Source organism: Cololabis saira, chromosome 16 (genome assembly GCF_033807715.1).
Source record: "Cololabis saira isolate AMF1-May2022 chromosome 16, fColSai1.1, whole genome shotgun sequence".
Lineage (NCBI taxonomy): Eukaryota > Metazoa > Chordata > Actinopteri > Beloniformes > Belonidae > Cololabis > Cololabis saira.
In genome coordinates, this window is record NC_084602.1 from 40846466 (window position 1) to 40863719 (window position 17254).

Genomic DNA, 17254 nt, shown 5'->3' on the forward strand with positions numbered 1-17254 from the left:
CTTCTCGTAGTTCCCTCTCAGCTCCAACGAAATTGGTTCCATTGTCCGATCTGAGGTTGGAGATTTGACCACGTCGACACATAAACCGGCGAATGGCATTTATGCATGAATCAGTATTGAGTGAATAGGCCATCTCAAGATGCACTGCTCGACTTGTCATGCATGTGAAAATCACTCCATATCTCTTGATTAGGCTGCGGCCTCTTTTAACTTCGATTGGTCCGAAGTAATCCACTCCCACATTTGTAAATGGTGGCAAGTCTGGTAGGATTCTTTCAACTGGCAAATCAGCCATCTTTTGCTCTCCAACCTTCCCCTGTAGGCGGCGGCAAATGACACAGTCAGCAATGATTTTCCTGCAGGCTGAGTTTGCACCGGTAATCCAGTAAGATTTTCTTAGAACAGATAGCATGTGATTGCGTCCAGCATGCCCCACCTGCCTGTGAATGTGTTGTAGGATAAGTTTAGATACGAGTTGATCCTTTGACAGAATAATGGGATGTTTTACATTTTCAGGCATGGATGCCCTCCTTAAGCGTCCTCCAACTCTTAATAGCCCATCTTGAAGTACAGGATCCAACCTGTAGATGTCACTGGTTTGCTGCACAGATGTTGCTCCCTTTTCCAAGAGAGAGATTTCCCTTTGAAATCTTTGTCGCTGACAGTAGTGAATAATGGCCATTTCTGCTTTGTGTAAATCATCTCGGGTCAGTGGCTGAACATTTACCCTCGATTTGTGGTTTTGCAGCATCCTTTTCTTGTCACATGACCTTTCCTGAGTTGATTCACCTTGGTTTCGTAGCTCTTGAAGCATGTCTTTCAACTTCAAAAACCAGGCGACTGAAGTTTTCAGTTTGTTCCAATCTGAGAAATAGCTTAGAAGCTTGTTTGTTGCACTGGAAGCTTCCTCAACAACACAAGCGTTGACCATGATGTCTTGTTTGACCTCAGGATCATCCAACGTTGTTGTTGCAAACTTGTCCACATCTGGCTTTGGCCAGTCCTTTGCATCATTCAGCAGAAACTTTGGTCCTTTGAGCCATCGCTCACATTTTATGAAGTTGTCTGCTGATAATCCTCGTGATGCCTCATCTGCAGGATTATGTTTGGTTCCTATGTGCCTCCACTGGGCCACCTCTGTAGCTTCACGTATAACAGCCACTCTGTTCGCTACAAAGGTGTGAAATCTCTTGGTTTCACTTGCAATGTAATTCAGCACCGTTGTGCTGTCTGTCCAGTAAACTGACTGGTCCAATTCCAGCTGAAGCTCTCTTTTTATCATCTTGTCCACTCGGACAGACAATACAGCAGCTGTGAGTTCAAGTCTGGGTATTGTATTGTACTTCACTGGAGCAACTCTGGACTTTCCAACCATGAAAGCAATGCTTACTTCCTTAGAGCTGTTTTCCAATCTCAAATAAGATACTGTGCCATATCCGTGTTCACTAGCATCTGAGAAATGATGCAGTTGTGCATGGTGTACTTGTCCAAAGTCCTTTGGTTTAATACATCGATCCACCTTTAGCAGTGACAGTTTGTACAAGTTTGTCAGCCACTCTGACCATTCCTGTGCAAGGTTTGGTGTTATCTTGTCATCCCAACCAAGTTTTCTTTTGCACATTTCTTGTAGCATCAGCTTGGGAGGTAGTGTGACAAGAATCCAAGAGGGTCATAGATGGAGTTAACCACTGACAAGATTCCACGGCGTGTGCATGGACGATTTTCCAGTATGATCTTGAACATGAAGATATCCGTTTCCACACACCAGTGCAAGCCAAGAGCTCTCTCCACAGGTAGGTTATCTTTATCCAAATTGAGCTCTTTGGATGCTTTGGAACGATCTTTCTCAGGGATGCTTGCTAGGACTGCACGGCTATTGCTCATCCACTTTGAGAGCTGAAATCCTCCCTTTGCACATGCTGCAGTGAGGTCCTTTACCACCTGCAAAGCTTCTTGTTCTGAGAACACAGACTTTAAACAGTCATCCACGTAAAAGTTCTGTTTGATGGTCTGTAGCACCTTGTCACTGTAATGAGCCTTGTTGTCATCAGCAACTCTTTTTAAAGCGTAACTGGCACAACTTGGTGATGATGTTGCTCCAAAAATATGAACTTTCATCCTGAAGTCCAGCAGCGGTTGTGTCACATCTCCATTAGGCCACCACAAAAAACGAAGAAAGTCGGTATGTGGCGGTGACACTTTCACTTGATGGAACATGGCTGTGATGTCAGACATTAGGGCAACTGGTTCCTGTCTAAATCTCATGAGAACACCGAAGAGGGAATTTGTGAGAGCTGGACCCTGTAGCAGTTGACTGTTCAGGGAGGTGCCTTTGTAACTTGCTCCACAATCAAATACAACTCGTAGTGTTTTCTTTTTAGGATGATACACCCCATGGTGTGGAATGTACCAAACTTTGCCTTCTGTGCCATTCAGTTGTTGTTGAGGTACTTGTTCTGCATAGCCGCTTTTGATGACATCAGAAAGAAACTGTGCATACTCCTGATGATATTCCTTATTCCTCTGAAACCTTCTTTTCAAGCTCATGACACGCTGCTCAGCAATGCATCTGTTATTTGGCATGATGACATTGTCAACCTTAAAGGGTAAGTCAATACTGTAGTGGTTGTTTTCCAGATGAGTTGTTTCTTCCATGATTTTGAGAAACCTCATATCTTCTCTTGACATTACAGTTTCTTCATATGACCTTTCATTAAAGTCCTGGTTGTACTGTATAATCAACAGCTGTTCCACTTTCTCAATGGAAATCCTATTGGCAGTAACAGCAGGGCAGCCATTCTTCCCTGTGTCACTTCCTCCTCTTAGTGGACCATTCACCACCCATCCCAATAGGGTGCAAACTGCATAGGGTCCATCGTCACGGCTGTTGATAATTTCCCATGGTTCCAAAAGCTTTGGGGCATTTGTGCCAATCAACAAATCCACCTCTGCGTCAAGCTTGGGAACTCTGATCTTATGAAGATAGGGCCATTTTCTGAGATCTTTTGGGGTGACAATGTTGTCTCTGGTAACTGGCATGGTTTGCGGAGTGTAAACCTCAGGTAAGTCCATAAACTTGTTGTCATCATAACCAGATATTTTCAGTCCAGACAAAACATGAGTTTTTACAGTAGTTGCTTGTCCCATTGTTCGCAACAAAATGTGTGTTTTGTTGCTATCCATGTGTAGCTGTCTCATCAGGTGCTCTGTACAAAAGGTGGCTGAGCTTCCTGGATCCAAGAAAGCATAAGTGGTCAAAATCTTATTTCCATTCTTGGCCTTTATTTGCACTGGCACAATTGAGAGTACACATTCTTGCTTACCGGCCCCAGTGCGAGCACAGGTCTGCTGAGGGACAACAGCATACTTTGTTGGCTGTTCTTCAGATGATTTGACCTTGGTTGTGATATGAAGTATGGTTGGATGCCTTGAGTTGCATATACTGCATGTTACACGACCTTTGCAGTTCTTGCTGACATGACCAGGGTTTAGACAGCCAAAGCAAATGCCTCTCTGCTTTAACAGATCAAGTCTCTCACGATGAGTCGCGTTCTTGAGTTGTTCACAGTTTTCAACTTTGTGATATCCTCTGCATATGCAACATGATACAATCTTGCTTCTTGATGAAGTGGAGTCATGGCAGATGAGTGATTCTGTAGATTTGATATCTGCTGAGGTGCTGACTGCAGCCACAGTTGCAAGATTTTTATTTCTGGGCATAGATTTTGTGAGAACCTTTCCTTTAGCGGTAGCAGTCTGCATGTCCTGGATGTTTCCAAAAATAGGATCAGAGAGAACCTTGACTTGTTGCTCCATGAAATTGACAAAATCAGGGAACAATGCTCTACATCCATGTCTGTCCTGTAAGTCACAAGCAGCTGATCTCCATCTTTCCCTTAGCTTGTATGGAAGTTTCATCACCAGAAGTTTCAGGTTGGATGGTACATTCATCTCCTCCATATACTGCATGCTTCCCATCATATTACAGCATCCTCTCAAGAACAACATAAAAGTTTGAAGGGAACCAACATCCTCTGCCTTTATTGTTGACCAATTTAAAGCTTTTTCCATATATGCTGCTCCAATCTTCATTTCATTGCCAAAGTGCTCCTTTAGTAGGTATTTGGCTCTGGTGTAGCCTTGATTACCTGGCATATGATAGCAGCTTCTTATAAGTTCTCTTGGCTGCCCCCTGGTGTATTGCTCTAGGTAGTACAAGCAGTCTTGGCTATTTGAGGCTTTACGTTCAATCCCTTGTTCAAATGCCATAATAAATGATCCATATTGTAGAGGGTTACCATCAAATATTGGTATTTCTCTTGGTGGAAGAGATGCTGCATGCTGTCGTTGAATTAATTGAGCAGTGATATCTGTTTGGTGCTGAAGGATGTTTCCAATATTACGAACTCCGTTTTCATTTGAAGTCTGAGTTGCACAGACATTGCTTGTTCTCTGGTCCTGTTGTGAATTAATGGAGGTTACAGCGCCTCTCATTGGTGTTTGAGAAGATTGTGCTGGCTGCAGTGAAGTGAAGCTTGTCCTTTGCGTTTGTGCATGTTTCCTTTCCTTTGGACGTGCACCATGTGGGTGTAGATATGGCTGTTGTGATGGTGGCTTTGACTCGGGTAAGCCTTCCTTAATTGATGATGATTTCGTAGCTTTATTGAAATATGAATTCGTTCCATCAGATTGAGCATGGACACTTGTTTCACTGCTGGTGTCCAGTATGGCTATTTTAGCTGTAGCAGCAGCTAGTTCGGTTTCCATTTCCAGTTGTTCTCTTTGTCTTTTCAATTTCTCCTCTTCAGCTTCCAATGCATGTTTCTTTTCCAAAGCAGCCATGCGTTGCATTAATGCTGCCCTTTCCGCCTTTGCTTTAATACATGCAGAACTTGTGGAAGATCTTGAAGAAGCCTTTGAATGCGATGAGAGCTGAGTGTTTTCATGTACAGATATATTTGAAATACTGTCATGGGGTTGTATTTCATCCTTGTTTTCATTCTCCATGTCACATTGTTTTGCATCCAACAACCATTTATTTACATCATGCAAGAAATCATCATTTGCTTTGCTTTTCTGTTCATACCAAGTTTGTTGCCTTTCATGTTCTTCTTCAGGCAGTGGGATTTCCAACAATGTCCTGTGGGTGTCAGCAGCATCATCACACAGCCTTTTAAACTCACTTAAAAGTTCCTCAACACTGCAAACAATATCCCTTGTTATTTTGAGAGGTAGCAGACTGTGAATCTGTTGCTTGATTTTAGAAGCTCGATTTAGATTTAACTTCCGATTTTTTTGCAGATTTTCAAGCAGCAGCATGACACCCTTTGCAGTCAATTTTCTTTCTCTTTTTTCCACATCACTTTTTGCAGTGTTCTCAACATGAGTTACGTCTTCAGCCTCATCCATTTTCAACTGTCAATTGTGTGACGTCAGAGAAATTTCATTCATTCATAAGCGGCAGAATTCATCCACTTTCCAATTCCTTTCCATTTAATTCATCCCAGCAACAATGATTCAATTTTCCATAACTCATTCAAACAGACTCAGCTTTTATGAAGTTTTATTTCCTCTTCAACAGGCAGCGATTAAACAAATCTGCCGTGTCTCTTTACCTTGTTTCCTGCAGCGCTGTTTGAATGAGGCGAGGAGGTGATCGCAGTGCGCAGTGTGTTTCCAGTTTGCGAAGCCGATCCGACCAGCAGCCTCCTTCCAATGCCGTTCATTCCTCCGTCAGGAACGTTTTTACTTTGTGTGGTGACTATCTCACAAACAAAAAGAAAGTTTGATTAGTCACACTGGCGGTGGTTAGGAATGTCTTTGACTCATAGCCTTTAGTCCAACAAATCCACTTTCCAGAGCAGTTCTCCTTTGGGTCACGTTCCCATTTACTGCACAAAAAATGTATGATTTTGAAAACGGTTATATTACCAGATAATGTTGAACACAACGGTTGGCATACGCTACGGTAAAAACGTGTGCTCCCTCCACCACTCTGCCCCGACTGCTGACAATCACCAACCTTTAACACCTGTGCAGGTGCAGCAACCAATTACCTGTGACTGACGTAAATAGCAGAGTAAAATAGCAGAGTGAAACCTACACCCTCTAGTAGGAAAAATAAACTAAACACATACAATTAAACTAGGAAATGGCTCCTACAGGTACTTTCAATGAAGTTTTCTTTCAGACTGTTGACACCATGACTGATTTATGCAGCTAAACTTCTGCTGCGATACTTGATACTGACATTAAATCTGACCTAGTAGAATTGAGATGCTATCACCATGTCAGCTGTATTTATTTTTAATCTTAAAGAGCACAAATAGTCCCCATTACTAATAATTAATTCCAAGTTAGCGGGCTTCCTCTGATTCACACAGTCTTGCAGTAACTTATTAAAAGTGATCATTTCAAAAACCTGGTGTCCATCTATGTTATTACAGATGATAACTCACAGGTAACGCCACGTCTGGAAACACCAACTGGGAATTGTGTTGTGAGGATCAAAATCCAACATCTGTAACAGCTGTAAAAGGCTGGTTGTCCAGAGCAATCAGATGTTTGTTAGTGATGTCGTTAGGTTGGTCGTGCTCGTACTTTCCTGCCTTTGTTAAAGGAGCGATGTGTAATATGAAGCCAGAATTAAATTCATACTCCAATAAAACGGGGCAGTAAAGCTGCACCAAGAGAGTTGATCTACACTCACGAAAGAAATGAGGGAACGCACGGTCCCTCCTCATCACTTCTGTTGTCAACTCTGTATTGTTCCTCTATAATTCGTATTTAAGGACACAACGATCAGGATGCTGCAAGACAACTTTTATTCTTCCTCGTGCTCTCTTTACAGATCGTGACCTCCTATTAGTGCGAAACCTACAGGCTATAACCCACCATTACAAACTCAACGCTAGATACGTGAATCAAACTCAAAATCTGAAAATAAAAGCACAGAATCTGTAAATAAGAAATTAAAATCTCTGACAAGGATACAATCATTTTTCTCAGTTAAACTTTTATTTTCTCTCCATCATTTCTAAAACCATCTCTGTGTCTGAACCGTCTTCCTCAGTTGGTCTTTTTGTCGAATCCGTGCCGTCAATCTACTGCGAGAAGACGGGACATCGTCAAGATCAATACATTTGGCATTGACATATACATATGGATTTACTTGTGTGTGAATATACAGTGTATATATATATATACAGTATATATATATATATATATATATATATATATATATATATATATATATATATATATATATATATATATATATATATATATATATATATATATATATATATATAAATGTCTGCTCATGTTCAGTGTTTGAACACCATGACACCAAACAGCAGTCAACACTTTTAACCATTTAAACATTCAGACTGACTGATTAAAGATTGAAGACACTTCTGATGTTAATTAAGGACACATTTTAGTTTAACACGTCACAACAGTCATGTTATTATTAATTTTTCGGGTCAGTTTCTTTAGTGTTTTTATTGTTATAATTGATTAATATTTTCAGAGGATGTTCTGGTTGACTTGGGCATGGAGGAGCAGGACTTCGTTAAGTCCGGCAGTCGTGGTGAGAATTTCCCCAGAAAGTTCACCATGCCCATGAAGTGTAGAACATCGGCCACATCCTGCGGCTCAGGCATGTCAAGAATCTCTTTTATTTTATCTGGGTCCGCTCTAATGCCTTGACTGTTTATGACACGGCCCAGAAAACGGATATCTGTCAGAGCAAACTGACATTTTTCATTCAGGGTGAGCCCCGCCTCGCTGAATTTTTGCAGGACTCTGTGCAGCTTGCCGTCGTGCTCTGCTCGGTCCCTCCCTGTGACCAGGACATCATCAGCATGACACCAGACCCCATCAATGCCATCAATCAGCTGAGAAATCCTCTTTTGGAAATGTTCAGGGGCTGATGATATACCAAAGGGCAGGCGTTTGAAGTAATATCTGCCCTCTGGTGTGATGAACGTGGTCAACAACATAGAGTCTTTATGGGGTGGTACCTGCCAGAAGCCTGATGTAGCGTCTAGCTTTGTGAAAACTCTGGCACCTTCCAACTTGGCTAATGTTTCATCCACCGCCGGTAAGATGTGTCTGTCTCTGATGATGCTCTCGTTCACTCAACAGAAGGGGTTCAACAGAGACTAATCTCAACTATGGACCGCAGTGAAGATCGGTGAGTCCCGATGTGATCGATAACACAATCAGTCTGTGTAGAATAAAGGTTGAGTTCCTTTAATAGTGTTTTTGTCGTCAAAATGAGAACTTTTACTGTCAGATGTGTTTGTGTATTGAGTTGACCTCAAGTCAACTCAACCAGAGGTTCATATTCCAAATACTCGTGTAGTAAAAGCCCCAAAGTAATATGAGGCTTCTCTTTGACAAGTTAATTCAATTCAATTCAATTCAATTTTATTTATATAGCGTCTAATACAACAAAAGTTGTCTCTAGACGCTTTCCAGAGACCCAGAACATGAACATAAACATAAACCCTTGAGCAATTATTACATAAACAATGGCAGGTAAAAACTCCCCTAGTGGGAGAAAAACCTTAAGCCAAACAGTGGCAAGAAAACATCCCCTTTAGGAGGAAGAAACCTTGACCTGGACCTGGATCATAAGGGGGGACCCTCCTGCCGAGGGCCAGACTGGGGGAGTCAGGGACGTCAGCAGCACAGCAGGCAGGTGGAAGCAGCAGCAGGATGACCAGAGGGGGGGTGGACCGCAGTTAGGCACTTAGGTGTGTGTGTGTGTTTCTGTGTTTGTCAGTGGAGTCTCAAAATTCACACAAATGAAGCGCGCATACACACACACACACATGCACAAAACACAGATGCACACACACACACACACACACACACACGCACAAAACACAGATGCACACACACACACACACACACACACACACACACACACACACACACACACACACACACACACACACACACACACACACACACACACACACACACACACACAAAAAAACACATTTGTGGATTGAGGCATGTCAGGGGAGTCTCAAAATTCACACACAAATGCAGCGCAGCTCACAGACAAAAAAACGTTTGTAAATCAGGTTATATTTGTGTGTGCATCAAAAATACATGTGTGTATCTTGTCCTACGCACGTGTGAATTGTTCTGTGCATTGGCAAATCATCTTGTGCATTTGTGAATTTTGTCTTGTGCATTTGTGACTCCTGTCCTTTGCATTTGTGGATCGGTGTGTGCATTTGTCACCTTTGAGTTTGTTCAAGCTCCATATTTCTGTTGTATTAAAATACTTTGTATTTGCACAGATAGATGGGAAAATATATTTGATAGATGAAAGACTTTTCATTTAGACTTCTTGTAGACAATAAAAATAGTTGTCAACAGAGTGAGATGCTCACATAGACCACGGGGAAGAAGAGCACTCTTAATTAAAATGTCAGCTTAAAATGTCCTGGAAGAGTCCTGGAAAATAATTTCAGGGAAAGTGTGGGGACCCTGCTCGAATCGTTTAGACCGTGTTCTTACCTGTTATTACCTTTTTGTATTAATGTTTATGGTGTTTATTATTACGCTAAGATTCATATGAGTTGTTGATTAAGAGTTTGTTTTACCAATTGTCTACATAAAGCTAATTCACCACCAGATATGGTATGTAGGGTATTTCAGAATAAAAGCATTTGTCAGTTCGTTACAGGAAGTGTTACAGAGACATTAACGATAACTTGATGCAACGTTAATAAGTCTGGTAAACCAGTATAGTGAGTGTTTTGAGTTTGTTTATTCTTTCTGGAGAGAAATGCAAGACTGATATTTTGATTACATTTCTTGTTTAATTATTCTTAGTTTGTATCAGATTGGTATTATCAGGGCCCGAGCCCTTACAGTGCGAAGGCCCTATTGTATCTGTAGGAATTCTTTCTTTCTTTCTTTCTTTCTTTCTTTCTTTCTTTCTTTCTTTCTTTCTTTCTTTCTTTCTTTCTTTCTTTCTTTCTTTCTTTCTTTCTTTCTTTCTTTCTTTCTTTCTTTCTTTCTTTCTTTCTTTCTTCCGACTAAATGAGGGCCTTTCTTCACCCTAAACGTGTCCAAAAAGTCACCAAATTTTGCACCAAGTCAGGCCTGGCGAAAAATGTGATATTTAATGGTTTGCATTAATGGGCGTGGCCTAATGGCTCAACAGCGCCCCCTAGAAAACTTTGTTCCTCAAGCCCCACAATACGGTTTGACGTACATGCACGAAAATCGGTACACATCTGTATCATGTCACAACTTAAAGATAAGTCTCTTGGAGCCATGGCCGAAACCCAACAGGAAGTCGGCCATTTTGAATTAATCGTGTCATTTTGGTGAAATTTATGCCATTTCTTCAGCAATTAATACGGCCCGAACCGTAACGTGCACCCAGGTGTGTTATACATCAAAATGTGCGTCTCCATCCTGCGACAACACGCATTACTTTTCTCTTTCAAAAGCGTTACCATGGCGACGCTAGATGCCAAAAAGCGCGCCCACCCTTCATCTGATTGGTTCAGACAGAAAAAACTTTGTGCCTCAAGCCCCATAATACGGTTTGACGTACATGAACCAAAATCGGTTCACACCTGTATCATGTCAAAACTTAAAGAAAAAGTCTCTTGGCACCATGGCCGAAACCGAACAGGAAGTCAGCCATTTTGAACATTCTGAATTAATCGCGTAATTTTGGCGCAATCTATGCCATTCCTTCGGCCGTTAAAACGGCCCGAACTGTAACGTGCACCCAGGTGTGTTATACATCAAAATGTTCGACTCCGTCCTCCGACACCACGCATTACTTTTCTCTTTCAAAAGCATTACCGTGGCGACGCTAGATGCCAAAAAGCGCGCCCACCCTTCATCTGATTGGTCCATATTTGATAGTTCCCCAAATTTGATAGTTCCCCAAAAGTCACCAAATTTGGCATGCAAGCCAGGCCTGGTGATAAATTATGGTGAATGGAAAGATATTCTAATAGTATATAAAAAAGCCATTCGCAAAGCCAGAACAGCTTATTATTCAACGTTGATAGAGGATAACAAAAGTTTTCTGTTCAGCACTGTAGCCAGGCTGACAAAGAGTCACAACTCTGTTGAGCCGTGTATTCCTGCAGCTCTCAGTAGTGAGGACTTTATGAGCTTCTTTAACTCAAATCAACCAGCCGGTTTTAGGCGTTTCTTCAGCTTTAGCGACTTCCCTGGGCTCTGACTTGTCTCTAGACTGTTTTGGTCCTATAGACCTCCCTGAGCTGACTTCACTCGTTAATAGAGCTAAGTCAACCACATGTATGTTAGATCCCATCCCGACTCGACTATTCAAACATATTTTTTCTCTTATTGGTGTGACAATACTGGACCAAATCAACCTATCCCTAAGCTTAGGATATGTACCACAGGTTTTCAAAGTTGCAGTAATCAAACCTTTACTTAAAAAACCTTCTCTTGACCCAGACACCTTAGCTAATTATAGACCAATTTCCAACCTTCCATTTGTATCTAAAATTCTGGAAAAGGCAGTTTCAAGCCAGTTATGTGACTATTTGTATAGAAATGATCTGTTTGAAGTCTTTCAGTCAGGGTTCAGAATGCATCATAGCACAGAGACAGCACTGGTTCGAGTCACGAATGACCTTCTTATGGCCTCAGATAAGGGATTAGTGTCCATACTGGTTCTACTGGACCTCAGTGCTGCTTTTGACACTATAGATCATGGCATTTTACTGCACAGGTTAGAGCATGTTGTTGGGATTAAAGGGACAGCTCTACGTTGGTTTAAATCATATCTATCTGACAGGTTCCAGTTTATTCATGTACATGAGGTTTCTTCAGAACAGTCGAGGGTCTGTTATGGTGTTCCGCAGGGTTCAGTGCTAGGGCCAGTCTTGTTCAGTTTATACATGCAGCCATTGGGAAGTATAATCCAGAATCACGGCATACACTTTCATTGCTATGCTGATGATACGCAGCTCTATTTGTCTATGAAGCCGGATGAAACAGAACCGTTAGTTAAACTTCAGGCATGTCTTAGGCAGTGGCGATTTTGGGGGGTGGCCTGGGGTGGCCTGGGCCACCCCTGAAATGTCATTGGCCACCCTGTGGCCACCCCAGACCTGATTGGTAGTTCATGAAGTTCATCAACACAATAACCTAGTTTTTTTTCTTCTCCTCCTTCCCAAACAAGAGGACACGCCTGTCAATCAATGATGACAGCTCAGGTGATTCGTTGATTTAGAGTGGAGTTACAGCTTAAGAAAACTCAAAAAATTTAAATATTCTGGGAATCTTAATCTTAAACTGTAAGCCATAATCAGCAATATTAAAATAATAAAAGGCTTGCAATATTTCAGTTGATTTGTAATGAATCCAGAATGGATGACATTTTTGTTTTTTTAAATTGCATTACAGAAAATAAAGAACTTTATCACAATATTCTAATTTTCTGAGATAGTCCTGTAGCCTACATTATACCTGATATTATCAGATTGATTTTGTTGAGGACTTTAATGTTCTACAATGAGAATGGCTCTGAAAATGTGTAACTACCATAATAGGTTGAAATGGAAGAGGAATAGAAAACTGTCAAATGTCAAAACAAAAGTCTGACAATTCAATGAATGCTAACATGAGTTCTAGAATTCAATTATTATACATATGTGTAGATTTTGATGCAAAGCAATGTGATATTTACACATTTTGATCACATGCCATTCATAAAGGTTCTCTCGGTACGGCCACCCCAGTCTGGCTCTGTGTCCCATCTTGGCCCCCCCAGTAAAAATGTCCTGGATACGCCACTGGTCTTAGGGACATCAAGGACTGGATGTCCAGAAATGTCTTGCTTCTAAATTCAGATAAAACAGAGGTTATCATTCTTGGTCCAGAGCATCTTAGGAAGGGATTAGATGGTGTTGCGATGGCTTCCAGTGCAACTGTGAGAAACCTTGGTGTTGTTTTCCATCAGGATTTGTTGTTTAAACCATATGTTAATCAGGTTTGTAAAATAGCGTTTTTCCATCTCCGTAATATTGCAAAGATTAGGAAAATCCTCTCGCGGAGTGATGCAGAAAAACTAGTTCATGCGTTTGTATCTTCTAGACTGGATTACTGTAATGTGTTGTTAGCAGGATGTCCAAGTAATTTGCTCAATAAGCTCCAGCTGATCCAAAATGCAGCAGCACGAGTACTGACAGGAATCAGCAGGAGAGACCACGTCTCTCCAGTGTTAGCGTCGCTCCATTGGTTACCCGTAAAATTCAGAATCCAATTTAAAATTGTATTACTTGCATATAAAGCCCAAAAGGGCTTAGCTCCGCATTATTAGCAAGACCTGATAGTGCCTTATGTTCCTGGCAGAGCTCTCCGCTCTCAGAGTGCAAGTTTACTCGTAGTTCCTAGAGTATCTAAATGTAGATTTGGAGGGCGGGCGTTCTGCTATCAGGCACCATTACTATGGAACCAACTTCCAATCTGGGTTAAGGAGGCTGACACCACCTCCACCTTTAAAACTAAACTTAAAACCTTTCTGTTTAGTAAAGCCTTTAGTTAGTGTTTAGTAAACCTCTAGCTGGTGTTGGTAAATCTCTAGGTAGTGTAAACTCTAGTGTGTTAGAGTCGCTCCTGTAGTTTCTTTTGCTGGCCACCCTTTTCTTCTCTTTTGTACATAATGCAGCATCCTCTGCCGGTGGCGAAGAGCATCTCTGAATGCACAATACCGGAACCTGCAGCGTGGGAGTGAGAGGGGCAGGGTAACGGCCCGGTCAGGCGGGGAAGAGATTTGTCCATCAAGACTCCTCTCCCTGGCCCTGCCCCTTCTCAACCTTTCCCCGACCCTGCACCCCAACCTGGGGCTTGATGATTGGGCCGGAGCTTCGGGAGCTGCGTGCTGGCCTGCGGTCCCCATCCCCGGTCATCCTGCTGCTGCTTCCACCTGCCTGCGGCACCTGCCCTGTGCTGTTGCCGTCCCCGACCCCCAGTCTGGCCCTCGGCAGGAGGGTCCCCCCTTATGAGCCTGGTCCTGGTCCAGGTTTCTTCCTCCTAAAGGGGAGTTTTTCTTGCCACTGTTTGGCTTAAAGTTTTTCTCCCACTATGGGAGTTTTTACCTGCCATTGTTTATATAATAATTGCTCGGGGGTTTATGTTTATGTTTATGTAATAATTGCTCAGGGGTTTATGTTTATGTTCTGGATCTCTGGAAAGCATCTAGAGACAACTTTTGTTGTATTAGATGCTATATAAATATAATATAATTGAATTGAATTGGAATGCAGTGATGCAAATGATGCGTGAAAAATGAGGCTCAGAACAGAGCTAATTATTCAAAAATAATCCCCTTCAGAAGGTTGTAATGATTTGTTCAGAACACAAACAATAGAGGAAGAGACAGAACGTGAATAAAGCAGTTAAGGTGCAGCAGAGATCGTCTGTGATGCAGAGTTCAAGGTGAATTTCACAAACCTTGACTGGCACGTTTGAGTGGATGACTGAAGCAGCCGTCTGTACATAGAGTGTTATCGCTTCACAACAAGACTTCAGAAGCTGTTACTTGGACCTGTCAACCAATCACAGTCAAGCATCTGCAGACCAATCCTCTTTTCTCTCCATTTCTGCAGCAGTCAGCCTCAAACACGTGGCGATGTGACGTCTGAGGGCCAGGATGACTCCGGGAGTGACAGCTATAATGTAAGTCAAACTGCTTCCAGTCTTAAAACACAACCTCCTTTGTTCCTGAATGAGAAACTCAAGAGTTCCTTGTTCTTCAGCTTCTTCAGCTGATGGAAGCAGAGATATCTCTCTTTCAGAGCAAATTATATTACAGACAACGAATACATCATCATTCCAACAGACCCGTCAGTCGATCCTAACGCAGAAGGGCCAACTTTTGCAATTCCTAATTTGACCACCAGAGGCTCCAGAAGTCTGTAGAGGAAGAACCGGACAAACGCTGTGACAAAGCTGAAGTAGAGCAGCTAACGTCTGAGACAATTAGAAACATCTACCGCCGTAGAAGGGGCGGATGCGAAGGTAGCAGAGGTTGCTCAAGTGTTCAGTGATCCAGTGTGGACCATGATCCAGTTTCTGAACCTCAACCAGGTCTGTCCCCCGAAGATCTCTGCTTAACCCTTTCATATTCAGGAGGTGGAGACGCGCAACAAAGAGCTGTTAGTGCAAGCAATGCATCTCCGGATCGGAGCTCTTGAAGGAGTTGACCTGCGTCCATAGCTACGTCAGCTCAAAGCACACACGTTGACGTCAGTAAGCACACCACGTTAGTTCCTTCGTTTAGGTCAGACGTTTACTCTTATTTTGGTGCCTTTGAGCGCATTGCTACCTCACTAAATTACTGTTGGTCTCTGCCGTTGCAGTGCTAACTCTAAAAGAACGGTGTTTCACGCCTACGAACTTGTCCCTGAAGCAAATGGACAAGGTCTTAGAAACTTGATTCTAACGTATAAAAATGTGTTTCCTCTAAAAGTTACACAATCCCCAACTGCTGAACGGAGACGCACATCGACATTGGTGAGTAAAAATGTATGTTCCGCCATTGGTGAAGACCGCAAGTGTTTTCATTGCCATAAGCAAAGACACCTGATCGCAGCAAGCCTTGTTCTAATAAGAAAAGAGAAAAGATCTAGGATCCCTGGTGGTGTGGGATCTGTTTGTTTCAGACATGCTCACATCAGACACACTAACCTTTGAGATGCTCAGACAGTCAGAGCCAGCAGATCTAGCTCTGCCCCCTATTGTGTTTGCTCTCTGTTACATGCAGTGTCCGCCCAAATTTGTCCAGAGTTGCCCAGGTCTTTAGTCCCTTCTTCCTGAGGGTTGTCCACATGTCCTGAGGGTTGTCCACATGTCCTGAGGGTTGTCCACATGTCCTGAGGGTTGTCCACATGTCATGATGATTGTCCTGAGGGTTGTCCTGAGGGTTGTCCACATGTCCTGAGGGTTGTCCACATGTCCTGATGATTGTCCTGAGGGTTGTCCACATGTCCTGAGGATTGTCCTGAGGGTTGTCCACATGTCCTGAGGGTTGTCCACATGTCCTGAGGGTTGTCCACATGTCATGATGATTGTCCTGAGGGTTGTCCTGAGGGTTGTCCACATGTCCTGAGGGTTGTCCTCATGTCCTGAGGATTGTCCATATGTCCTGATTGTTGTCCACATGGATGTTAAAATCAGCAACAATGATTCCACGGTTAAATCAACACAGATCACAGAGAGCAGTTCACTGAAATCATCAGATAAGTTTCACAGTATTTGCATCAAACATCGAGTGCTTGTCTTGGGGGAACGATTTCATCAGACTTTAAAGTCTATGTTGTCCAGGTCTGTCTTGAGAGGGATGAGGGTCTTCCACTTTTGCTCTTTGCTATGAGAGAGACCGCACAGGGATCTCTTGGATTTAGTCCTGTAGCTTTAGTCTTTGGTCGTGCGGTGGGTCGTCCTCTTGAGCTTCTCAAGGGAAAATGGTGGACGGAAACATCTCACACTGAGCACAATGTGCTAGATTATGTCAGTAGTTTTCAGGAGCGTCTTCATCATGCGTGTCAGTTGGCACAAGAGTTGTTGTGTTGTGATATGACATCGATGTAGACGATCGGAAGCCCATTACTACCAGACTGGACGCAACAGGGTCAATGGTCCAGCTGACTGCCAGACTCTTCTTTGGTTTTACTGGGTTGGCTGGAGTCCGCTCCTGCCAGAAGACGTGCAGGTCCAAACGTGGGGCTGTTGGAGCAGGGAAACATCTAAAACATGCAGGGCAGCGACCCTTGAGGGCCAGAGTTGGGAAACACTGGTCTGTAACCATTTTCAGATTTCTGGATGTTCCTGAGTTTGTTCCAGTCCATCTGATTCTCTGTCAAGAATTCAGATTTTAAGACTTAATTTATGATGATTTCTGTCTTTAAGGTAAAAAGTTGGTTGAAGGACACTTTGGAGGATTTGGACTTCAGTGGGCTGAAGGAATTCCAGCGGTACCTGATGAATGCTGATGAATCAAAGGATGGTTTCAAACCGATCCCAGTGTGTGATCTGGAAAAGGCGGACGGATTGGGCACAGTAAATCTGATGATGCAGATATTCTCCTCAAAGACCAGAGAAGTGGCCGAGACGATTTTAAAGAAGATGAAAAGAGATAAAGGTCTGTCGTAGAGAAGGAAAAAACACAAAAACCATCTTACTATGAAGATGTTATCCTGTTTAAACAATAACTGATAATAATATG

At 42.6% G+C, this 17254-nt stretch overlaps 1 protein-coding gene across 2 annotated transcripts in view; it reads left to right on the top strand.

Annotated features, from left to right (window-relative positions):
- Positions 1–17254, top strand: part of LOC133462726 (NLR family CARD domain-containing protein 3-like) — a 69498-nt gene that overhangs the window by 43591 nt on the left and 8653 nt on the right. The window contains exons 6-8 of one of the 2 annotated variants that reach the window (XM_061744124.1): positions 8149–8197; positions 14637–14706; positions 16939–17170. In XM_061744124.1, coding sequence (XP_061600108.1) covers positions 8149–8197; positions 14637–14706; positions 16939–17170 — 351 coding nt within the window. The remainder of the gene's footprint in view (positions 1–8148; positions 8198–14636; positions 14707–16938; positions 17171–17254) is intronic. The other variant, XM_061744125.1, reaches the window with a different exon arrangement.